This window comes from Gopherus flavomarginatus, chromosome 4 (assembly GCF_025201925.1).
Source record: "Gopherus flavomarginatus isolate rGopFla2 chromosome 4, rGopFla2.mat.asm, whole genome shotgun sequence".
Classification (NCBI taxonomy): Eukaryota; Metazoa; Chordata; order Testudines; family Testudinidae; genus Gopherus; species Gopherus flavomarginatus.
In genome coordinates, this window is record NC_066620.1 from 44645173 (window position 1) to 44670454 (window position 25282).

The following is a 25282-nucleotide window of genomic DNA, read 5'->3' on the forward strand; positions in this document are numbered from 1 at the left end:
TATATCCTTTTCCCCGTTAGGTGGTGGTTGTTACATCAAAAGAAACTGCAAAAGTTATGTAGAATGCACTTAAACTATCTCTCTCTCACTTCACAGGTACCTGGCATAGTGAATCTATTGTTTTTGTTTAAGATTTGCGTTTTGGACTTTTTCAAAGATATGAAGCAGCATCAATCTGAAATTGGAATTGCAAACAGACCAGAAGGAGTTAGTCGTTGTAATGTAAATGGACAAGCTGAATAATAACAAATTCTAGCAATTTTTTTTTTCGTACTTGGAATATCTCAGGGTCTACAAGTTTATGGTTTTTGTGCCTGTAAGATCAGAATAAAGGTGACCAAAAATGGGGGACCAGCAGTTGTACAAACCTAACCACACTGCCAACAGCAATGAGAATTTGTATTACCAACCGCACCAAATGAACACTCTCCCCCCTTTAAATCACAGCTATGGAACATCAGGCATGGATGCTTCTCAGGCTTCTCCCCTCTCTCCTCAATTCCCCCAGGATTCAAGAGACAGCATAGCTTTGAATGTAGGTTCAAAAAACATTGGGTCAGCGGACTCCTCTAGACAAACAAATTGGACACATACTGGCTCAGGAAACCATGTTCCGGTAAGGAACAATCAGAATGCCATGTGGAGCCCATTAGGACAGAGTGAATCTGCTGACGGATACCAGTATTCGTATTCTCAAGCCAATGAACTTCGGTCACAAAAACTTACTAGTGGAGTTTTACATAAATTGGACTCCTTTACGCAAGTATTTGCTAACCAAAATTTAAGAATTCAAGTCAACAATATGGCTCAGGTCTTGCATGCTCAGTCTTCAGTGATGGATAATGTCAGTGACAGTGCACTTAGACAGCTGCTGTCTCAGAAGCCTGCTGTTGAGCAACAATCTGTAACTTCCACGGTGCAAAGATATCAGCAAGGGCCACAGCAAGTACACCAGAATTTTGCAAGCACTCAGCAAAAGCAGCAAATGCAAGTCATGCAGCACCAACAACAGTTGTATTATGATTACCAGCAACACTTATCTCAGCTACAAATGCATTCTGCAATGCAACAAGGACAACCACATGTGCAACAAATGCAGTCTCAGCAGCTGTTACCGCAACAGATACAACAGTTGCAGCAGACTCAATATTATATGCAGCAACAGCCACAGCAGGGACAGCAGCGGCTCTCAATACAGGAGATCCAGCAGCAGCAGCAACAAACTCGACAGCAACAGCAGAGGCAGTGTCCAATGCAAATAGCTCAGTATTATCAAACACAACCAGTTATGCAGCAGTTACAGTTGCAGCAGCAGCAGCAACAGATGCAACTGCATCTTCCTGCCTATCATAGGGATTCTGACCCAAAAACTGTGCATGAAACACACCAGTACTCCCAGGATCAAGCTCATCCTGTACAGCTTATACAGTTGGGAACAATGCCTCAGTATTTCTATCAGGATCCACAGCAGCAGTATAGGCATTTGTATCCACAAAGTGTATTGCAACAACAGCAGCAACAAGAAGACACCGAACCGCAAAAGCAATACCAGAATGACAATAGGTCTCAAGTTCTGATGAACTCCCACGTTGGCCTGAGTGTGGCAGAGGCAATAGAGGATACTACACAACAGGAAATTAATTCTGTAGGTAGCGCTGGCTCTCATCGAAGTCTTTTAGCACCATCGAGTATCCATCTAAATAACAAAGGGTCCCAGCAAGAGTCTCCTAGTGCTATTTGGCCTCAGGTATGTAATGATTTAGATTTCCATTCATCCAGGCCTGTTTTGAATAATGACTGTACTACACACAGATGAAATAACTGCAGGGGATTCAGGGCATGGGCATAGCTGAGATGTTTCAAGGGCCTGGAAATGGGTCTTTCACCTCTAGGTCACTGATTTGCTTTAGGTCAGGGGTTGTCAAACAGGGGGTCTGGACCCTTCATGGGGTCACGAGGTTATTAAATGAGGGGTCACAAGCTGCCAGCCTCCACCCCAGACCCCGCTTTGCCTCCAGCATTTATAATGGTGTTAAATTTATAAAAAAATGTTTTTAATTTATAAGAAGGGTCATGCTCAGAGACTTGCTATATGAAAGGGGTCACCAGTACGAAAGTTTGAGAACCACTGCTCTAGGCTGAGTTATTACCAACAGGTGGCTATTCATTGGCCAGTGTAAAATGAGTTTGGCAGTGTCAGTCCAGTTCCTGATGGACAGATATCCCAAGCTCAAAAAATGCTACCATATTTGTCACTAGTTTGCAGCCTTCCTGGTAGCTCCCCAGAAATAGCAAGGTCACAGACCCTCTATTATGCTGTCACATAATCAGGGCTGAGGAGCACGTTAGCAGGTAAGTGTAGGGCAACTTGTACTGACATTGCTCAGAGGTATACCCATTTTGTGGATAAATGTAGGCTGGCATTCTCCAAGGCTGTCTCAGAGCCTTTTATCATCGCTTCATTAGCATAGAAAAGTAAAAATAATTAAAAAATAATAATAACGCTGTGAAGACTCTTTATATTGCTCTTGCTTGAAAAATACTTTTTTCTGTTTTTCTCTCTGATAGCAGATTCAGCTATCTGATGGCAGACTGCAGCAGCCACTGTCACCTGAGCCAAGGTATTATGAGTTTGGCATAGATTTCTTAGTGCAGTTATGTTATGGTTAAATATGAATGAGCTCTGCAATTGAATAGAGGTGTTCTCAGCTGGTTTGGGGAACTATTATGTGAAGCCCTGGCTAAGGATGTATACACTAGATGTAAAATTGTGCAATCTCTGCACCAATACATTTAAATTACTTTGGAGTGCTCTTTTTCTTTAAAATAAGTGAAGGTAGGGGGACAGCATGCTTTTAATGCTGCTCAGATTTACTCAGTGGATCAATGCTATATTGTTTAGATTTCCATCTTTGGCAGCAAATGTCACCAAGGAATCCATTAGTTTTTCTTAAGGCCCATCAGTACTATGAGGAGAACCACATGCTAGCACAATTGTCTGCCACAATTGGTGGCTCCCATGTTCTGGCACTCTTTTTGTTATTGCTAGATGGGTAAGGAAACATGAGTCACTAAAATACAGTTCTGGTTCTAGGCCATATTGGTCTATATTGTGGACCACATCTTGAGACTCTCAAGATGTAGGGTGACCAGGTGTCCAGTTTTTGACTGGAACACCTGGTCAAAAAGCGACCCTGGCAGCTCCAGTCAGCACCGCCAACCGGACTGTTAAAAGTCCAGTCAGTGGTGCTGCGGTGCTAAGGCAGGCTAGTCCCTACCTGTCTTGGCTCCGCGCTGCACCCTGGAAGCAGCCAGCAGGTCCGGCTCCTAGGTGGGGAGGCCAAGGGGCTCTGCGTGCAGCCCTGGCCCTGAGCACCAGCTCCGCATTCCTGTTGGCCAGGAACCACTGCCAATGGGAGCTGCGGGGGCGTTCCTGCAGGCAAGAGCAGTGTGCAGAGCCACCTGCCGCACTTCCGCCACGGAGTCAGGACAGGCAGGGAGCCTGCCTTAGCCCCCCCTGCTGCTCCGCTGACTGGGAGCTGCCAGAGGTAAGCCTGTGCCCCTGCCCAGGCCTGAGCCCCCCCTCCTTCACCCCAAACCCCTCATTTCTGGCCCTACCCCACAGCCTCCACCCCCAGAGGGAGCCCTCATCCACCCTGCACCCCAACCCAGAGCCCCTTCCCACACCCTGAACCCCTCATTTCTGGCCCTACCCCAGAGCCCACCTGCTTCAACCCGCAGTCTCTTCCCACACATTGAACTCTTCGGCCCCAGCCCCACCCGAGAGCCCACACCCCCAGACAGCCCTCACACATTCCTGCACCCCAACCCTCTGCCCCAGCCCAGAGCCCCCTCCCACACCTTGAACCCCTCTGCCCCACCCTCCAGCCCGGAGTCGCCTCCTGCATCCCAAACCCCTCATCCCTGGCCCCATCCTAGAGCCCATCCTCCCAAGCTGGAGCCCCCACCCTCCAGCCCGCAGCCCCCTCCCACATCCTGAACCCCTCATTTCTAGCCCTACCCTGGAGCCCACACCCCTAGTTACAGCGCTCAGCCCCCTACGCACACGTACCTCAATCCCCTGCCCCAGCCCAGTGAAAGTGAGTGAGGGTAGGGGAGAGCAAGCCACCGAGGGAGGGGGAATGTAGTGAGTGTGGGCGGGGCCTCAGGGAAGGGGGCGAGGCCTCAGGGAAGGGGCAGGTCTAGGTGTTCAGTTTTGTGCAATTAGAAAGTTGGCAACCCTACTTGAGAGAGAGTGTCCTGTTTACCACTTCCCTTCCCCTCCAGTTTGGGAATCAATGAGCTAGGCTATAACACATATATTTTTAAGTATATACCTTGGTTTCTTTGCTTACCTACCTGAAAGAAGTGCTTTCTGGCTTAATTACAATTTAATTTACAAATTGTTTATGAAGTCCTCAGATAAAAGGCTCTTAGTGAAAGGGGACATCTGGCAAACTGATTTCTCCTTTATCTCCCTGTAAAAACAGTGGCCCAAACAAAGGAACGTTTCCCGAGAGATCCCATATAAAGAGCAAGCTAACGTGTTCAATATGCTTGAAGGAATTTAAGAGTTTACCAGCACTAAATGGTCACATGAGATCACATGGAGGAGGAGTAAGAGCATCTCCTAATTTTAAACAGGTACCCGTTCATTTTGCTTTATTTGGCTCTCTTCTCTTCATGTTAATGTTTGCTGCTTGCTTTGCTTTTCTGTCAACATTTTTCCCCCCAATTTTGTTTCAATTACACTACCCTCTACATTAATGGAAATATGTATAGTTGTGCCTATACACAGGCCAAAAGCCTTGCTTAAAGGTGACTGTCAAAGGGGAGAAAAAAAATGTTTTTTGTGCCTGTGTTTTTGTAATGAATAAAGAAACCTTACAAAACTAAATTTTATTTTTCTGTTTGTTTCGTACATTAGAAATTTCAGGAATGACAAGTCTTGTCTTCCTTATTTTTAGCTGGACTCCTTGAGTGACTGACATATGTTGGAAATGCTTTGAAGACTGTTGAAGGATCAGGCGTGTTAAATCTTTAACATAGAGCTTTTCTCTCAAATGTTGAGTTAAACAGATGTTAACAAAAAACAAACACAAAATGAGTTAATTGGCCTGAATAAAAATAACTTGTCCTCTCAGTCAGGTTTTTCTGCCTTGGTATCTCTGATGGCATAATCATACTAGTTCCTCTGTTGTCTATTGTCTTCTGTGTTAGACAAGATCTAATTTCTAATGCAAAAAACAAACATTTTTGAAAAGAGATCTTTTTACCTTCTACTTTCAGCATAAAGAAGCAATAAAAAAGAGCACAACGTTATTTTTCCTCTTTGCAGGTCATCTTTAAAAGAAATGTTATATGGTTCTTTATCAATGAGGCTGAATCCTATGTATAAGTCATAATTATCTGGCCAATTTTATTCAGGCCAAATATGCAGTCTGAGAAGAGGGGCTACTGTTTGTTTCACACCAGAGCCATTTCTTTCCAGATCACGATGAATACATTTTCACACTAATTTTTATAGTAAATCCAATAGGAACCCTCTAACTGAGGCTGAAAGCCTGTAATTGTCTGTACAGGATGAAGGAGAGAAACCGCCACAACAGCAGCCGCCTAAAGAGGTAGATAGCCTCGCGCCTATCGTCATGCCCGTTTCTGTCCCTGTAAAGTTTCTGTCGCCTGAGCCCAGTGCGCAGCCCGCTGTCAACAGTACCACAGTCAAAGACAAGCCTGCCAATTCTGTGTCAGATGACGAGATGCCAGTTCTCATGAAGATGACTTACTCTCCACCGTGCAGTCCAAAAGTGGTCACCCCCTGCTCATCTTCTGTGAGTGCTGCCCTTCTTGCTACTAACTGTGCTGTGATGCTTTTAAATCCCTTTGGTTTTAGTGCAATTACGTTTTAAAATATTTACACTCTGGGATATTTTAATAAATCAGTGTGGCTCACACCTAGCAATGAAAGGTGAAGGCCTGTAGTATTGGGTAAGTAATTCCTCCTTTGTCATCCAGGAATATTAATTTCATCCTTCGTGGAAGATCAATACTCAGAAATAACACAAACCATTTGAAACATAGTGCGAGGATTTTGTATTCCACTAAAACAAAGGGATTTATTACCTTTCATTTTTTACTATTTGTGCTTCTTTGTGTTTGTTTTGTTGCTTAAATGCAGCAGCTACTTTCTTCCTGTTCTGATGTAAAATATATTTGTGTATCTTTTTTGCGGTAGATTAAATAGCACTGTATGGTGGTTACTAAAACTGTATGTTCTAATAAGAAGCTGTGCGGTGTTGCCTGGCCACTGGCACATACAATGGGATCATCTTTTTTTTTTCTTTTCCCCCGTTCAGCACATATCTTAACTATGTGTTAAAACATTGGGACTTCATAAACCCAAAAGGAAAAGTAATGATGATTAGTATTTTCTGGCTTTCATTTAACTCATAAATCTGATATCACCAGACGCTGTGGTGAAAAGCACATTAGACATGAATAAGACAGAGACTGTCAGACTTCAGTGAAACATGCACTAAAGCTTTTTACTGAATATGGGCTTAGCAAACAGTTTAATTTACTACACTTTCTACTCCAACAACATGAGAAATCTGCTACTGCAGTGTAATTGTGAAAGGCACAAGAAGGGCTGACTATTACGAAGTGTGACTACTGCCCATAACAGTGAAAAGTAGTACGTCGTCTTCTTTCTCTCTCTCATTGAGTGACCCATTGAGGACAACATGGACTCTTGTCAGTGATCTCTAAAAATATTTCTGGATTTACACACACTTTTTTTTTTAAATGAATTTCCCTCCTTTTTCTTTAGCTAGTGCAGACTTCCACCTTCTGTAGTAACACTGAAGTCAGCATCTCTCCTTTTGCTGATAGCTCAGCAGTGTAGTTTCTCCTTTCTATTTCTAATCTCCTGAGAGGGATGGCTGAAGCCTTGAGCTCCACTATGTGCTGTGTGCAGATTTCCTTTGGAGATTCTGGGCCAGACGTTTAGGATTGGGCATGCACATTTACCACAATTGCATATGCAGTTGCAGTGCAGTGACTGAGTCTTCAGTGGCCAGTTAGGCATCTGATTGGCTACTTGTGCACGCAACCACCCAGGGTTATGCGTGCCATCCTGTTTGTTACATGTGCAAATTATGAACACGCAGTTCTGAACTCTGGACCCCAGTTTTTTATACTAGCAGTGGAAATATATTAGAGTAGTGAAGGAGCTGCATTCACTTAGAGATGGTGAGTAGATTTGTGCTATTCTAATGAACAGTAACTGTTTTGCTTCAATCACATTGTGTCTCAAGCCTTACAATGAAGGGGTCCCAAGGACTGATTTGTAAAGTCAATTTTTTTTAGTGAATGCCTTTTTAATGAAAGCAAAAGGAAACTAAATACCCTGCAACAGCAGTGCACAGTGAAGTGAATCAGATAGTAAATGGGCATTCCATTGTGTCCCAGTATTAACATTTAGGTTTTTATAGAGTACTAGAGAACGCATTCAGTGCTGGACCTAAGCAACAGTATCTTGAACTTCAGGGAATTAGAGAGCTAATACTGAGCTGTGAGGCCAAGAACATCGGGGACTTATTTAATATTCTATGTGAAGATTTTTTTAAAATGCCATATTGCATTTCCTATACTGAGAGTGCCCTTAACCATTTGATGTAGTGGCATAGAGAGCAATGGCTCATGGGAATTTAGTTCCAGTGCCTTATTTCACTCCAGCAAGAGCTGAGTACCAGATATAATAATAATCTGCTTTGTACTTTTTTTGGCTTAACTTACCAGGGTTTCTAGTCAAAGAGGTAGATACGGAGCAAATAGTTAAACTGAGAGTCTTTCTCCTACCCCCAAATTGAAGACTGACTGTTAGAATGAAGAGATGATCAAAGGAGGCTCATAAGTTCTGTTTTCTCATTCTGGGTACAATCCCACAAACACCTGGGCATGTAACTTTTGCTCACATGAGGAGTTCCAATGACTTTAGTGTATGAGAAAAGTAGTTACAGGAGGGAAAAGGCAGAAATTTTTCTACTGTTACTACACAGAGGAAGTCACTAGCAAAATAAAACATTTGTCAGATGAAGAAAAAAGCGAGGAAAATAAGTTCCACTCTGACTTCATGGGGACTATTCCTGTGAATAAGTTACTCATGTGCATACGTTTTTTGCAGGACCAGGTTCCAAGACTACTCACTTGGAAGCTGTTACAAATAAAGCACAGCAACTGATTTGTACCCTCTATATTTCTGAATTCCATCATCCATACTGTTCATGTTTTTTTATTTAAAACTGGTAAACAGTTTAAAAAAAAAAGATGCAAAGCATAAAATGGAAAGTTTAAGAAACTATACGTAGTGTTTGTATTACAGTAGTGTCTAAAGTCCCCAATGGAAATTGAGGTGGCATGGTACAAAACATAGTGAGACCGAATCCCTGCCTGAAAGAGTTTATGGTCTGAATAAACACACACAAGATGGGAGGGAGGACAGAGGCTCCTGGAGGTAAACTATCTCACTGTAGGTCAGTGGCTGAGCTGGGAATAGCTCCCACATTCCCAGAGTCCCAGCCAACACCCTAGCTATTGCACCACACTGCCTCTTTGCAAAAAGGAAGGAGCAAACACTTAATTTGAGGTTCTGATCAGACCTCTGCTATATTTCTTGACTTTTTCCCCCTATCTTTTCTTTCTCCTTTTTGAACATTGGATGTTCACCATCATGACTGACTCTGTAGTACATGGCTATTTTTCACACTCCCTTGTGATTTTTCATCGCTTTCAATGTTTTTACTCAGTCCTCCTTAAAGATACATTTTCCTGCAAAAGAAAAATATGTTCAGAACTTAAATTTTTGGGGAGGAAAAATTACCAGATGTTGGAAGGGATATAGCTATGATCTAACAGAGAGGGCAGGACCTCTGCAATAGAGAACATTTCCACAAGCTGGTATGTGTTAACAGCGGGAATAAAAGGTGACAGTGTTAATGTTCTTTTAACATACTTTATATTGGGTGAGTATGCTTGTCAAGAGCCACCCATGGTGTTTAGATATATTATCTAAACATGTTGAGTAATGTATTTTTATATAGTAGTAATATTAACCAGATGATACAGAAATTTTGGTATATCTTTACCTAGCCAAGAAATTCTCTTCTCCTCCTCCCCCACGTTTATCATAAATGAGATCTTAAAACCTAAGCACCTGAAAGTAGTATATTTAAAACTAAGAATGTGTACTATCGTTATGTGCATTCTTAAAAAGCTATCTCACTATTTTCCCTGAAAATCAGATTTCAGATTGCATAAGCCCAATTGCTGTCACTTTTTATAGACCAGGGTGGTACAGTGTTACATGTCTTTTAATCTCAAAATTATTGGAATGTATAGTGCTGTTATGTCCCCAGTTCTCATCTGCTACCATTTTCCCTGCCAAGAAAAGAGAAAATTAATACAAGATTCCTTGCAGTGGATTCCACCCAGCCCATAGAAATGTAGTGATAAGAAAGAGAATTTGGATTTATTACATTTTCCCCCTCTCCTGCCAGTGACAATGCTGCAGTTATTCCACTGAGCTCAAATGTGTCCATCCTACTAAAGCCAAGTAGAGGTGTTCAAAAACATTTAACTTTCTAATAAACTCAGACATTGGGGGGTAGATGGAGCAACTCCCAGACGACCAATATAAATTCTGTGTAGTTGGAAATAAGTGTGAATGTGAGGGGTGCTGGTAAAAAATGCCGCATTAACATCTTGGAGCCAGGTCTTCTCTTTAGCCACTAAACACTGGCAGCGGCAAAGGCCACTCTTCCAGTGGCCTAACCAACTTTTTTGAAGTCCTTCTTTGACCTGGAGTGATGATTTCTGAATTTGGAAAAGTAAGTAATTCTTTCTGTCTTAAGATTGCCCACTAGTACCAGTTGTAGTGTTGGTATTTTGTCATATGGGTACCTGTTGGCTTAAAAAAACCCAAAAACTGGACTGAAACTGTCAGACTTATTCCATGTAGGGCCCTGAACAGCCATCAGTTTCCTGTCACCATTGGCTGTGGGAAATTGTAGGTAATGTAACCCAAACTAATCATAGCTGTATATTTGAATGCTATACATTTTCATTTAGGAACTTAGCAGAAAACAGCCTCAAAGTGCTGCAAAATTGGAAGAAGACTTCAAATCCCTGCAGGACAAGAAAAAATATCGACATAGACCTGAACCACTCTTCATACCTCCTCCTTCCTTCAACTTCAGTGTGTCTTACTCAGGAGCTACGCTGTATCAAAGCCAACTTCGCTCTCCCCGCATTCTAGGAGATCATCTCCTAGACAGGACACATGCGTTTCCTCCCTATACCCCACCACCTATGCTTAGCCCAGTACGCCAAGGATCTGGGCTCTTCAGCAGCGTTCTCACATCTCATAATGCATCTCACCCCCAGCTGCCACTTACTCCTTTAACACCCACTCCACGGGTGCTCCTATGTCGATCTAGTAAGTATTTTATTTAATGTAGCACTTCCTCTGAGCCCAAATCCACATCTTACATAAAACATTATTATGTTATGTTATATTCCCTGTGTGCTTTCTGTTTCGAAATAATCATCGGAGGAGGAGGACAAGACATATACACAAACTACTGTTACTTTTCCTGTTCAACAGTTTGTTTTTCCAGATATGTACATCTCTTCTAGATATTATAGTGTTGAGTTTAAACCAGGAAATGGACAGGTTAATTTCAAATGGAAAGATCAGAACATATTTATTTCAAAGGAGACAGTGTTTGTAACTAAAGTGAAGCCTGCTCAAATGGGCCAAGGGGGACATACCTGTTTTGGTATTTGACAGTTGTATGGTTTTAAGCATTTATTCAGTTCAAGAGAAGAAATTTTTTCATTGTAACATCAGGCTACATGTCTGCGGTAGCAAATATTTTGTTTAAAGCCCAACATGCATATGTCAAGACACTGTTAGTTTTTATATATCTATATCTATATCTATCTATCTATCTGTATCTATGTATATCTATATATAGCATATGCATAGAAAAGATCTTTAAGGTATGTATGGGGGATAATCTATATTAGCTATACTGGAAGAGTCTGTCCAAGGTAGAAATAACATCTTAAGATGTGATTATGTAACTTAGAAATGGACCCCAGTATGTCAGAGAACTTAATTTACTTATTATAAATTAACTGCAAGCAAAGCAATTCCTCAAATTTCCAGAGACACATTTCTGTTTGTGTAATGTTGCAAAACATATAAACTAGGTATTTAGCAGCATGGTTCAGGTGATGAATTAAGATTTTACTTACTGGACTGTTAAATTTATCCTGTAACCCAAAAGAATAGATGTATTTAAATTATCTTCTGTCTTGGATCCTTGATGATCCCCTGTGTTTTACAATTTTACATCTACATTTTCTTCACAGCCACCAGCCTTCTGGTCAAAAATCACTAGGTGAAACACCCTTCATAGTCCATCAGTAGTCCTCAGTTATCTGGACATGTTGCTGTTATGTTCTATGCCCTCTCCTTGCTTCCCCTTCTGTATTCCCATCTTCTGCGATCAGTCCCTTTAATAGATTAAAAATTTGACTGCCAACTTTCTTGAGTTAGCAAAATGGATAAATCAAGATGCCTCTTTGATATGTTCTCTAGTAGGCACTGACATCCTGTTTATAAAACTATTGTTGGCAGGCCTAGTCCTCTATCCTGTAACGTCTCATCTTCCTTCCTGCTCTTAGTAGAATATGATCAGAACTTGGTTTTGGCCTTCTCCTAATTCTAGGAAGTAGTCCAGAGCCACCTGAACCTTCTGTCACCATTGTATCCCCCTTAAACTCTGGTCCTTGGTTTCTTCAGAGGTACAGTAACACGGTGACAGCTGACCTGGATTTTGGGGGTTGGGCTGTGGTGTTTTTTCTTTCTTTCTTTCTTTTTTTTGGGGGGGAGGGGTAATTGTGTTGTATTTCACTGATTTGCAAAATCACCTCTACAGTGCCATAAATACATTCTCAGTGCTTTACTAACAGAATGTTAGTACATGTTTCCTGACCCATAGTTTACAATTTAAACAAGTCACAGGACAGTAGATCAGTTAAGGGAGTTTGTGGGGGTTATTGATGAGAAAAGGAAGTAGGAGAGATTTATGGAAGAATTAATTTTAAAGAGGTTTTTGGAGGAGGAGGAGGCGGAGTGTGCGCTTAGCATATGATGACTGGAGACCATCCTAGGCATGGGCGGCAGCATGATAGGAGGTACAAAGCTAATATGTACAACCAAGTGTGTAGATTATAAAGGAAAATGTAAAATTGTTCAGAGTGGTAGACAGTGTGGAAATTGGTGCTGCTGAAAATTGCAGCTATACCCAGCTGCACTGTACCTGGTTTCTTAAGGCCCCTGGTACATTCAGGCCAGTGCACCAGCTGTAGCCCAATGTTTCATTGATTTCTATGGAACATTTAATAGAAGGATAGCAACACAACTGGGGGCAGTGGAGGACCAAACATGATGTGCTAGTTAAGAAAATAGCTTTCTAAACAGAAAATCAAATCCCTATTTCTGTTTCAGATAGTATTGATGGAAGCAGCATTCCAGTGACTCCAGGGCCTGGAGAACAGACTGTTGATATAGAACCGTAAGAAACATTTATCAATGTGTATCACTTTACAGCGTACCTCAGCCAGCTCACCCTCTCTCACCTAGAGAATGTGATCTTGTATATTTTGAACAAGGCAGGTAATACCATACTTCTTGGCTGGAGGCACTCAAGGCTATACCAGTGTAAACATTGGCTGGGTCACTGACAGCAGAAAGTCTGCTAGAGATGAGATTGTGGCACTGCAAACCAGCCATGGCTTCAGGGGAAAGCTGTAAAGAGCCAGTGAAGTCGCAAAAGTAGCCGGTGCTGGCTGGAAAAGAGTGTGACCACAGCATTCGGGTAGCGTGTTGATTCAGTACTTGCCCTGGCAGCCCTCCTGTGGAGTTCTGGGAGATGTTAAACTTCTCTTCCCTTCATGGGATGCTAAGAGAGGACAGAGACAGTGTTATCACCACCAGCCCTCTACTGAGGTGTGTCATCCCCTATGGGTTAGGGAGGTATACTGCATCTGGCCTGTTCGCTATACTATAACGATATCCATCATCTCTCTCTCTCTCTCTCTCTCTCTCTCTCTCTTCTGGGACTTAAAACCTGCTTCCCAGTCCAATTAAACTGTGTTGGAATTGTGCACAGCTTTTTGAACATTAGGTCTTTATAATATACTAATTGCCTCAGTGAGAGCAAAGTTCACTGAATATTATGTTGTAAGATAGTCTGACATCATTTCATGTCAGACCATTGTGATGTGCGATGCAAGGACCTCTTGATGCCCATGGGCAGAGGGCACAGGGGTCCACAGGTTTATGGGGATCCCCTGGCTTTACCAAAATAGATCACGGGTCATGCTGGTGGTCATAATCATTGCAAAATGTATGTGCAGATAATATGTAAGGAGTTATATATGCGTGCTGAAAATTATGTCTTTAAGGCCTTGGCATTAAAGGCTGGTCAATCAGAGGTAGCATGCGTTGAGACAGACTTCTCCAAGTGGGAGACACTTATCTCCCTGGCTGACCATTGTATATCTTAGAGTGGAAATTCTACTTGCATATTGAATCAAGTGCTAATGAATAAATTGTGAAAAAACAAAAACAGCAGGGATTAGCCTGTTTACAAGTAAAGACAATGAATTTTGGGGAGTGTAACTGGGATATGGAGGGGTACCTGGGATCCTTCAGGCTGTTAAGACAAACTGACAGTGGGCTTGATCTAATGAAAATACAGTCTTAGACATCCTGATTTAAAACACTGGGGAAAAGGACTTGGGATGAGCTATGCTGTATGAGACAAGGGAATATTTTATAGATTAAATTTAGGCTCTAGCAAGCATGTAATAAGTTTGTTTTGTATGTAACCATTTGTTTCTGATACTCTTTCTTAGTATCATCTGAATCTCTGCTCTTTGGTAATAAACTTTCTTGTTTTCACTATAAATATATCTAAGTGCGGTGTGTTAAGTGGATGGCTATCTTGAGTTAAAACTAGTAATTTTTGTGTACTATTCCTTTGAGAGTAATGAATCTGTGAATTTTGTGAGTGTTCGGTGGAACAAGAGCTGGGCACTCCAGAGGGATGCTTGGAGGTTGGTGTGTACCTATTGCTTGCCTGCAGAGGGACAGTGGAGCCCACGGGCTTATGGGGGAGTACTTTGTCTGTTTGTGGCCTGAGTTGTCAGGGAGCTGACTCCTGGCAGGTACAGACAAGGCTCACTCATGCTAAAGGTGCTTCACAACCCTGGGGAGCATCTCAACTGTGTAATTATTTTTGTTTGGCATAAAATAAAAAATATTACTCTTTTCTCTGTAAATCTTACAACTGAGATCTCTATTTATTTACAGACAGATCAATATTGGATCAAGATTCCAGGCTGATATTCCTGAACTTCAAGACCGATCATCAATGGGGAGAGAGATGCACAAGGCAACTTTGGTTTGGAAACCATGGCCAGAACTGGAAAACAAAGTCTTCCAACAAAGAGGTACTGCGTTTTGCCATTTGAATTGTTTACTGCAAACACTATATTCAGTATAGAAATCTCCACATATTTCTCTCTCATACTATTTTTTTTACGTTGAAAAGGTTATACAGATGTTGCAATATCTGATCAGTTTTAATTTGATACATTGAGAATTGTTACAGAAAAGGGCAATGAAAACATCAAGAACTGTGTGCACATTTCAGAATGAAAACTTTATACTCTATTGTGTTTGAGTTGGCTTTGCAGAATCATTGGTTTTAGGGATCTGGCTGACATGTTTCAATATTTAACAGGATCCCTTTTGTTTCTGACAGTGGAAGACCTTTTAAATATGTGCTGTTCAAGTGTGTTACCTGGTGGAGGAACTAACTCAGAATATGCATTACACTCCCTCTTTGAGTCCAAAGGGGATATTATGGTAAGACAAGAAGCTGAAGAGAAAGGTTCACTTCTCCTTTACCTTGGCAGCATGGGAAAATGAAGGTTATTTACTTATATTTACTCTGCATATTGCCATTTACAGATTTTGCACTGCCTGTTGCACCTTAAAGGTAGAACCTTATCCAAGCAGTATCTGTTAGAACTCACATGTGCTCCCTTTCCTCCCTCAGTGTCTCTGAACATTGAGGTTGACTGGGAGCACTGCACCCTCTACTGTCTCAGTTCCTGCCACCCCCAACCCAGATATACTGCTGTAGGACTTTGAGAAAGAGGGGAAGGTGCGGGGGAAGTGTGAATATGCAGAATAGTCTTGAAGAATTCTGGTTAAGAGTAACCTTCCTTTCTTCTGCAAGTGGCTTTGCATATTCCTGTTTGTGGGTAAGTTCAGCAAGCAGTGCTGAAAACTCAGGAGGAGCGAAACAGAGTCCTAATTAAAGGACTGAAGTTCTAATGTACCAAATTTAGCATCCACTCTTGAAGCAAAATCCAAAGCATAATGTTTAGTAAAGCCATTCATGGGCACCGACTTTCTAATGTCCTGGGGGGTGCTCAACCCCCGGCTCTGCCACAGGCCCTGCACCCACTCTATCCCTTCCTCCAAGGCCCCACCCCACCTTTCCCCACCCTTGCTCTATCCCTGCCCCACCTCTTCCCACCCCTGTTTTACCCCCTCCCCCCAGTGCGCCACGCCCCTCACTCCTCCCCCTCACTCCCAAAGCCTCTTGCACGCTGTGAAACAGCTGATCACAGGAGGCACGGGGAGGGCGGGAGAGGCACCGATCAGCGGGGCTTGCTGGCAGGTGGCAAACAGTGGGGGGAGGGAGGGGAGCTGATGGTGGGGGCTGCCAGTGGGTGCTCAGAACCCACATTTTCCCCCTGTTCCAACTAGGGTGACCAGATGTCCTGATTTTATAGGGACAGTCCCAATTTTTGGGTCTTTTTCTTATATAGGCTCCTATTACCCTCTACCCTCTGTCCCGATTTTTTACATTTGCTGTCTGGTCACCCTAGTTCCAACCCTGGAGCACCCACAGAGTCGGCACCTATGAAAGTATGGACTCACTTCCAAGAAGTAGCCACACAGATTTCTCCAATAGGAACATGTTTAAGGCAAGCAAAAGATGCTGCCATATCCCTAGTAGAATGATATCTTAAAACAGTAGGCACAGGGACTGCTGCTAACTTGTAACATTTAATTATACATTGTTTAACCCCTCTGGAAATAGTTTTAGGAGATATTTTATCAGCCATATGGGTTTTTGCATAAGAAGCAAATAACCTAGATGACTTCCTAAAACTTTTAGTTCTGTTTAAATCATATGCTAAAAACTTTTCTGGCATCTAAAGTATATAACAGATTCCCTTTTATTAGCAGGTGACTTTGAGCAAAATTCTGGTAAATTAATAGACAGATATGAAACTCAGATACAGTTTTTAGTAGAAATCTGAGATCAGGTCTAAGAACCACTTTGTTCTGATAAAAAATAGTAAATGGCAGATCAGCCATCAAAGGATACAATTCACTCACCCCTCTGGCTGACGCTATACCAATAATAAACACAGTTTTAATAGATAAGTAAAATAAAAAGTACTCTGCCAAAGGTTTAAAAGGCAGCTTCATGAGCATAGATAAAACCTAATTAAAATCCCATTGTGGAACTGGTTCCCTCAAAAGGGTATACTTATTAGATAACCCCTTCATAAGCCTTTAAACTGTATCGCACGCAAACAATGGTCCTTGCCCTGTCCTTTAGCAACCTGTCACTTTAGCAACCAGTTGTCCAAATGTGGGTAAACAAAGATGCATAGTTTTCAGAGATGGATCGCTGCTACAGAAAGGTACTTTGAAGACTCCTGGCATTGGGAGACGGCTTAATAGAAGAAACTTGTACTGAAAATGTCTTTGTGCCACTACAAAATGAAGGTGGAAAGGATGATTTTTCCAGAGAGAAATATGCATCCTGTAAACCAAGAGTTGCGAACCAATCCATAACTGAAAGCAAGGGAATTGTGGAGGCCTGGGTTAGCATTCAAAACTGATTCTTCCAAGTGAACCTGTTCCATTTTCTTAAATGTAAAATTGGATGGAAATCTCCATCTTTTCCCTGTGCCAAGAAATACTTTGAATAAACCCTTGACCTACAGATGTTTAGATACTTCTTTGACTGCAACTGTCAGGATCAATTTTTAAACTTCTGACAGAAAAATAATCATGTGAGAAGATGTCCTGAAAAGTGAAGGATTAGGGGAGAATAGGTAACTTTTAAAATTGTATTGTATAGCCCTTTTCTATAATTACTAGGACTCTCTTTTCCAAGGTAATAGACCTCTAAATGTCAGTGAAATAGGCCAGCTTGTCTCCATACAAAGGAAGGGGGAGGCATCCTTGCCAGTTGCTCCACAACTCTTAATCCTCAGGTCAAAGCTCAGACCTTAGGTCTGGATTGGAGAACAGTCAGCTGAACAGACAGTGTCTTTGACATCTTGATGGGTTTAACCAGAAGATCCAACAAAACAGGAATAGGAGCCAGAACCGACCAAAAACCCTAATCTCCGGGATCATTTAAGCATTTTATTCTTGCTAGACAGAGGAACTGGCCTCTTAGTCTTCAGCTCTGGTGATCTCCCAAAACCCAGCAGTTAGCAGCAAGAGCTTCTATAAGCAGGAGTGCAAGTAGTCTATTTTGTGTCTCCTTAAAAAGTCTGGGTGTAAAGGTCTGGGAAATAGAACAGTCAGAAGGACAGGGGCCTTCCCCAAGGCACTTAAGGCATCTAACGGTTGTCCAGCACTGGGAAGACATCTGGGCATGAAGCACAACTCTTAAAACCTGGCTGCTGCTGTTTTTTCAGTTCCACTGTTACAAAGAACTGAACCTACAAACTCTGCTAGCTAACTATACTGTAGCTGCCTTAAACTACACTTAACACTAAAACAAACAACTGTTGCAAACTGTCCAAAGGTACTGAATAGGAGAGAACCCTAAATCTGATAGACACTTCCATCTGGCACAGTGGTTAGAAAGTACTGAGACAGCAGAGGCTTCAGCGCTGCCTTGTGTAACCTCACTATGAGAACGTTTGGATACACTATAGGAAGCAGCAGGAAGGGACTCCACAAGCTATAGCAGCCAGCGCTTGGAGAAGGTTCTACCATTAGGCTACACCAAGCGGTGCAAAACCCGTAAGTGGGAATGTGCAGAGCATTCGAAGCAGAATAACAAGTTGTGCTTCGAGTGCTTGCTCATGTCAGTTCCATTCTAGGTGTGTGCACACCCACGTGCGTGGTCGTCGGAGGTTTTTGCCTTAGCGGTACCTGTAGGGCCAGCGGTAGCGCCCTCTAGCGGGCTGTGCCCATGCCACGGTATATTCGGAGCTGTCAGCCCACACCCTCTCAGTTCCTTCTTTGGAGTGCCTCTCTTGCTTGTCAAGAGCAAGAGGTTTTCTTCCATCGGACTTTGGGCCTTTGTTAATTGTAGTTAGTGTTACGTAGCTGTTAAGTAGTGTAGTTAGTTGTTAGCTAAGGTCCCCGGTGAGACTTTGCTCCAGGCAGAGCATGCCTGAAGCTCCCAGGTTTAAGCCCTGCTCTGTGTGTGGCAGGCCTATGCCTGTAAGTGACCCTCACGACAGCTGCCTTAAATGTTTGGGGGAATCACACATTAAGAAGTGTTGCCGGAACTGTAAGAACTTGCGGCCTCTTACCCAGAAGAGGGACATTCGCCTCTGAGCCCTCCTGATGGAGTCCCCTCTCCACCCGGCTTCTGAGCCGTCTGCACAGGCTGCACCAAGTACTTAGGCCTCCATGCACACTGTGCTGCTCGCGCCCGGCTCCTCTTGGCACCGTTCGCCGTCACCAGTGCCGAAGAAGAAGGCAAAGAAGCACTTGCCGGGGCCAAGCAAGAACGCCCAAGGGTCATCCAGTAGAGGAACCGGACCTGTCCACCAACCTTCTCCAGAGCAGCACGAGTGGGCCTCCGCAGCTGGGGATCTTAGGCCTCTTAAAGGTCCATCACTGACTCTGGTGAGCGGAAAGGGCCCACCCCCCTGCCTGCACCGTCGTCATTCCAAAGCTGGGAGTAGAGAGCGCACAGATCTCCACCTGCTCCTCTGACGTCTCCGGTGCCGCAGGATCAGACTAAGGTTCCCCGAGAGGACAAGCCAGCCATTAAGATCCCTTCGGGGGTGGGAGAGCACCACAGATTGCCGGATAAGCAATCCTGGAGCAGATTGCAACCACGCCAACGGTCAGCCAAACTCTCCCCCTGGATGTTGAAATGTTATTCCCCAGTAACGGGTCAATGCCCCCCATGTTATGATGCCGATCTGTGTCTAGATGTCGATCCCGGTCGCCGGCTCCATTGGACCATTCCCTCTCATATTACAATACCGTTCTCCCCAATGCCGATCTCCCCGGCACCGAGACTGCTCCCCCCTGATATAACTACCTGGTCAGCATTCACCAGTAGCCACGACCAGCAAGCAAACCCAGTCATCGACGGCTCCTCCCTGGTCCCCAGAGTGTGGTTCCCCTGATGCGGAGGTCCAGTTCAGCCCATCGCCCTGGTCTTCATGACAAGATTGGGCACTGGAAACTGCTCTGTCATCCGCAGCACCGCAGTGGCTGCGAGGCCAGTGGTCAATGCAGTGGCCATATTGTGGGGCCTGGAGCGTTCCAGTGATGATGATGCCCCCTTTGCAGCGCGCATCTGTGGCCATGTTGGAGCGGGGATTGGGGGCCCCGCTGGGCCTGGTACCAGAAGTTCACTCAGAAGTTGGGATGCATGTCTCTGTGCCCACCCCCAAACCTCCTCTCCAATGGCGACTGAGCCCCTAGCACCTCCACTGGCAGCCACAGCCTCCTCTTCTCCAGATGGGTGGTCACAGGATTTTCCAGGGCCAGCCTCCCAGATGACTTTTTAAAGAGCACCAAGCCCTTCTCAGGCATAGTGGCTGAGAAATTGGGGCTAGAAGTGCAAGAGATGGCCGAGCAGGAGGAGACCCTGTTCAACGTCCTCTCGGCCTCCATGCCTTCCAGGTCGCCCTGCCTGTACACGATGGGGTCTTCAAGATCGCCAAGTCATTGTGGCAGACCCCATTCTCCATCCCGCTTACCTCTAAACGGGCCAAGAAAAAATATTTTGTGCCAGCCAAGGGTAGAGGAAGGTACTGCAGTAGCCAGATGCTCCCTGCAAATGGCATGGGACTCAGCAGCGAGGTGGTCACATTGGCGGTGGTTATGCGACCTAGCTCCTGGCTCCAGACAGCAGGCCTCAATTCAGGACCTCCCCTTCAATGCAGCTGGGCTCTTCTCCGATCAAACGGATGCCAGACTTCATGGGTTGAAGGACACCAAGGCTACCCTTCGCTTGTTGAGCATGCATAGCCCGCAATCAGCCAGAAAGCCATTCTGGCCTCCGTCGCCATCGAGGCCTTGGCAAGCCCAGCAGGGACCTACAAGGAGAAGGGACGCTGGGTTTAGCCATCACCACCCTTCTTCCTCTCACTTGCCAGCCCAGTTCGGACCCACAAAGAACTTGGGGGGGGAGGGGAATCAACTTTTGAGTGTGTGCTCAAGAGCAACGCCCCCAGTCAGCCAGCCAGATTCTTCCCATCTTTTCCTCAACCGCCTTTCCCCCTACCACTTGGCCTGGTCACGGGTTACCTCGGACCACTGGGTCCTGGACGTAGTAGCTCAGGTCTACACCCTAAAGTTTGTGGAAACTCCTCCTTCCCACCCCCCTGCTTCCTGGTCCCTCTTCAGGGACCCTTCTCACAAGCAACTCTTGGTTCAGGAGGTCAAGAAGCTCCTGTAGTTGGGGGCTGTGGAGGCAGTTCCTCGGGACATGGAAGGATTCTACTCCCGTTACTTCCTCATCCCAAAGGCCAAGGTGGGCCTCAGACCCGTCCTGGATCTGCATGGCCTCAGCAAGTCTCAAGAAGTTGAAGTTCTGCATGGTCTCCCTGGCTTCCATTATCCCCTCCCTGGATCCAGGGGACTGGTATGCCGCTCTTGACTTAAAGAATGCTTACTTTCATGTCTCCATATTCCCAGGACACAGATGGTTCCTGTGTTTTATAGTGGTGGGGCACCACCACCAGGTCACAGCACTACACTTTGGCCTGTCCTTGACTCCCAAAGTGTTCACGAAATGTATGGTGCCAGTAGCAGCTTACCTCAGATGTCGGGGTGTGTGTGGGAGGATCCAGATCTTCCCGTACCTAGATGACTGGCTCATCAAGGGCAGGTCACCGGGACAGATGCGGAGAAGCCTCAATCTGGTATGCTCCACTTGCAACGACCTGGGCCTGTTAATAAACACAGAAAAAGTCCACGTTCACGCTGGTGCAGGGCAGAGAGTTCGTCATAGCAGTTCTTGATTCCACACAAGCCAGGGCTTTCCTTCCAGAAGCATGCTTTCAGGCCATGGTGGATCTCATTGCCCACATGAGGAGACATCCGATCACCACGTCCCACACCTGTCTGTGGCTGATGGGCCATATGTCAGCATGCAAATATGTGGTCAAGCATGCCCACCTTCATCTGCGACCCCTGCAAACGTGGCTCTTCACGGTTATGTTCCCAGCAGGCACTGCCTAGACCGAGCGGTCACGGTGCCAGACTGCGTCGTCTTGTCTTTAAACTAGTGGCTAGACCCCAAGGCAGTGTTGCGGGGAGTTCCCTTTATGCCCCATCACCGTCGCTCACCGTGGTCTCGGACACGTCAGATCTGGGTTGGGGAGCCCACCTAGGTGAGCTCAGCACCCACGGGCACTGGCTGCAGCACAACTTAGCTCTTCATATTGATGTCAGGGAGTTCAAGGTGGTGCGCCCGGCCTGTCAGGTGTTTTTGCCCCACCTAAAAGGCAAGTTGGTTCAGGTCCTCACGGACAACATAGCCACGATGTCTTACATCAACGGGCATGGGAGCGTCAGGTCCTCGGCCCTGCATCAAGAGGTACTGAGTCTCTGGGACCTTTGTGTGCAGAATGCCATCCACTTGCTTGGCTGCTCACTTACCTGGAACCGGGAATGTCCCGGTAGATCATCTCAGCAGGACCTTCTCCTCTCGCCACGAGTGGTCCCTCCATCTGGAGGTGGTCGACCTGATCTTCTGACGGTGGAGGGACCTGTTTGCATCCAGGCAGAACAGGAAGTGCCACGTGTTATGCTCTCTGTATGGTGGGGACAAGGGTTCCCTGTCAGACGCCTTCCTGACCCCGTGGCCGGGAGCGCTGATGTACGCCTTTCCGCCAGTGCCGCTTATCTAAAGAGTCCTGGTAAAGGTGAAGCAAGACAGGGCGTGGCCTCACCAGCACTGGTTCAGCATGCTGCTGAGTGGTGGCTGACCCGCTGCAGTTACCTCTCGGTCTGGAACTGCTGTCCCAGAACCACGGCCATCTGCTCCACTCGAACCTGGCATCGCTGCACCTGATGATGTGGCTGCTCCATGGCTGAGCACGGACAAGCGGGACTGCTCCACGGCAGTCCAAAAGGTTTATGAGCAGCAGAAAGCCTTCCACCAGGACTACCTATGTGGCCAAGTCGAAGCACTTCCCGTTTTGGACCTCGGGCAAGTGCATTCGTCCTCAGGAGGCCTCGTTGCAGGTCATCCTGGACTATTTGCTGCACTTAAGGTTGTCTTTGGTCAAGGTGCACCTGGGGCCCATTTCTGCATTCCACCCTCCGCTTCAGGGCACATTTGTCTTTTCCCATCCAATAACAGCACGATTCCTGAAATATCTTGAGTGCCTGTACACACATGTCTATAACCGAGTTCCCCCAGGGGATCTGAATCTGGTACTCTCAAAGCTCATGGGCCCTCCCTTTGAACCTCTAGCTTCCTGCTCCCTCCTGCTCCTTTCCTGGAAGGTGTCCTTCCTGGTTGCCAATACATTGGCTCGGCAGGTGTCCGAGATCGGGGCCCTCACGTTGGAGCTTCTCTATCTGGTCGTCTTCAAGGACATGGTCCTGCTATGCCCACACCGGCTTTTCTTCCCAAAGTTGTGTCCCAGTTCCACACGGGCCAGGACATCTCCTTACTGGTCCTCTGCCTGAAGCCTCACGTATCGGATGAGAAGCGCGGGCTGCATATGCTGGACGTCAGACGAGCACTGGCCTCCTACATTGATAGAGTGCGGCCATTCCGTAAGTCAATGCAGTTGTTTGTTGCGGTCACAGACAGGATGAAGGGCTGCCTGGTGTCAGCCCAGAGAATTTCGTCTTGGATCATGGCGTGCATCCGCCAGTGCTACAAGCTGGTGAAAGTGGCCCCGCCAGCGATTGTGACAGCTCATTCCACTAGAGTGCAGGCGTTTGCGGCAGGCTTCCTGGCCCAGGTGCCAATTCATGTGTTCTTTTGGGCCGCCACCTGGTCGTCTGTCCATATGTTCACGTTGCAGTACACGCTGACTCAGCAGGCATGAGATGATGTCGGCTTTGGCAGAGCCGTACTACAAACTGCATGACGGTGAACTCTGAGCCCACCTCCATTGATACTGCTTGCGAGTCACCTAGAATGGAATCGACATGAGCAAGCACTTGGAGAAGAAAAACGGTTACCTGCCTTTCGTAACTGTTGTTCTTTGAGTTGTGTTGCTCATGTCCATTCCATTACCCACCCTCCTGCCCCTCTGTCAGAGTTGTTGGCAAGAAGGAACTGAGAGGGCGTGAGCTGGCAGTGCCTAATATACCGCAAAGTGCGCGGCATGCCAGAGGGCGCTACAGCCGGCACCACTAAGGCAAAAATCTCCGGCCGTGCATGTGGGCACGCGCACACCTAGAATGGAATGGACATGAGCAGCACATCTCGAAGTACGACAGTTACGAAAGGTAGGTAACCGGGTTTTATTATTTAAATGGCTTTAGGTTTTGCCACACAAAAGAACTTTTCTGATAGATTGGCAGTGATGCCATGAACCTGCCCTGTAATCGTGCTGGGGGCTGACCACTTCCTTTCATTGTTAATAAATTAAATCTCAAGGCAGGGCCTTTCTAGAAGTTTTTGTACTCCTTGGGTGACTAATGGCACTTAGTCCTTGGATTTGTGTATTTTAATACCGTACAAGGCATTCTCCTGTGCTGACATTACCGAAGGTCTCTCTTCATTTCAATGGAAAGACCCACAGGACTCAGTCGTCTTCCATTTCCTGTGAAACCTTGTCAAATCTGTGTTTAATTGTCCAGAACTGTAGTGTGTTATTGCTTACTGTTCTCGTGTGGATAATTCACTTAGTGTTGAATGTTTGGAGGATGGTGGTATTATAGTGGTATCCAAAGGGTTGTACAAACAAATAGAAAGATAAAGTCCCTCTCCAAATAACATACCATCTAATTTAAGGCAACATGCAACCAGTGAAGGTAACAATCAGGAGGAGGAAATAGGGAAGGGAAGGTGAGGGGAATTGTAGAACAATCACTTGGTTACATAGGCTAGTTGTGTGCACAACTGCGTTGTTCTAAGTAAAGGATATTTATTTTTGTTTCTATAAAAAAAAAGTCCTCTTAACAGTGGCCGCACATCAGCCTGGCCATCTTTAGTTGATTAGTTAGGGATGACTTCTTGTAGAGGCGGAAGTATAAGTAGGTCTTGAAGAGTAATTTGATGATAATTTTTAGTATAAGGAAGTAGAAAATAAACTCAATTGATACTGTATCCTGTCCCATACTATAATACTTGTTAAGCTTGTTCTGTGCACATTTATACACAGTAAATAACTGAGGGTTTTTTAATTCTGTTCTTCTGTGTTTGTTTTATAGGTTGCCCTGGAAATGCTGCTGTTGAGGAAGCCAGTAAGATTGAAGTGTCATCCTTTGGCAAATTACCATTATGCTGGTAGGTTTCTAAACAATCTGTATGTATGTATGTATTTACATTTATAAAAGAGCACAGGGCAAGCACACATAATTTTGAATAAAATTAAAGCTACAGGCCGCCTGATTCTTTTATTCTTTCCCTTTGTTTAGAATAATGGACATTTTTCCTCTCTTTGGCATAATTTCTGGTCAGGTTTTTGTAACCAGACAGTACTTGGCTACATTAATAGTACTTTAGTTTGTTTCATGTGAAGGAAAAAAAGATGATGAAATAAACTGTTAATTTGGTATATTAATCTATAAAGTATGCTGGTGTATAAAATAAAGATTCTAAATAAAGAGTTGATGCTACAAAAACATCTGGTAGCACCTCAAATTATCATCTCTTATAACTAAAAGGGAAAATTCTTAATAATGGAGAGATGAATCTTTAGATTGTATGAA

The 25282-nt window shown here is 44.8% G+C and overlaps 1 protein-coding gene across 17 annotated transcripts in view; it reads left to right on the forward strand.

The window, feature by feature from the left end:
* The window catches only part of TRERF1 (transcriptional regulating factor 1), a 145626-nt gene that overhangs the window by 109816 nt on the left and 10528 nt on the right, over nt 1–25282 (forward strand). For 13 of the 17 annotated variants that reach the window (XM_050951754.1, XM_050951757.1, XM_050951753.1 and 10 more), the window contains 9 exons: nt 97–1747; nt 2569–2621; nt 4491–4644; nt 5583–5831; nt 10129–10495; nt 12578–12644; nt 14447–14586; nt 14901–15004; nt 24782–24857. In XM_050951754.1, the coding sequence (XP_050807711.1) occupies nt 344–1747; nt 2569–2621; nt 4491–4644; nt 5583–5831; nt 10129–10495; nt 12578–12644; nt 14447–14586; nt 14901–15004; nt 24782–24857 (2614 nt within the window). In that variant the 5' untranslated portion in view covers nt 97–343. The remainder of the gene's footprint in view (nt 1–96; nt 1748–2568; nt 2622–4490; nt 4645–5582; nt 5832–10128; nt 10496–12577; nt 12645–14446; nt 14587–14900; nt 15005–24781; nt 24858–25282) is intronic. The other 4 variants (XM_050951766.1, XM_050951767.1, XM_050951769.1 and 1 more) reach the window with 4 other exon arrangements.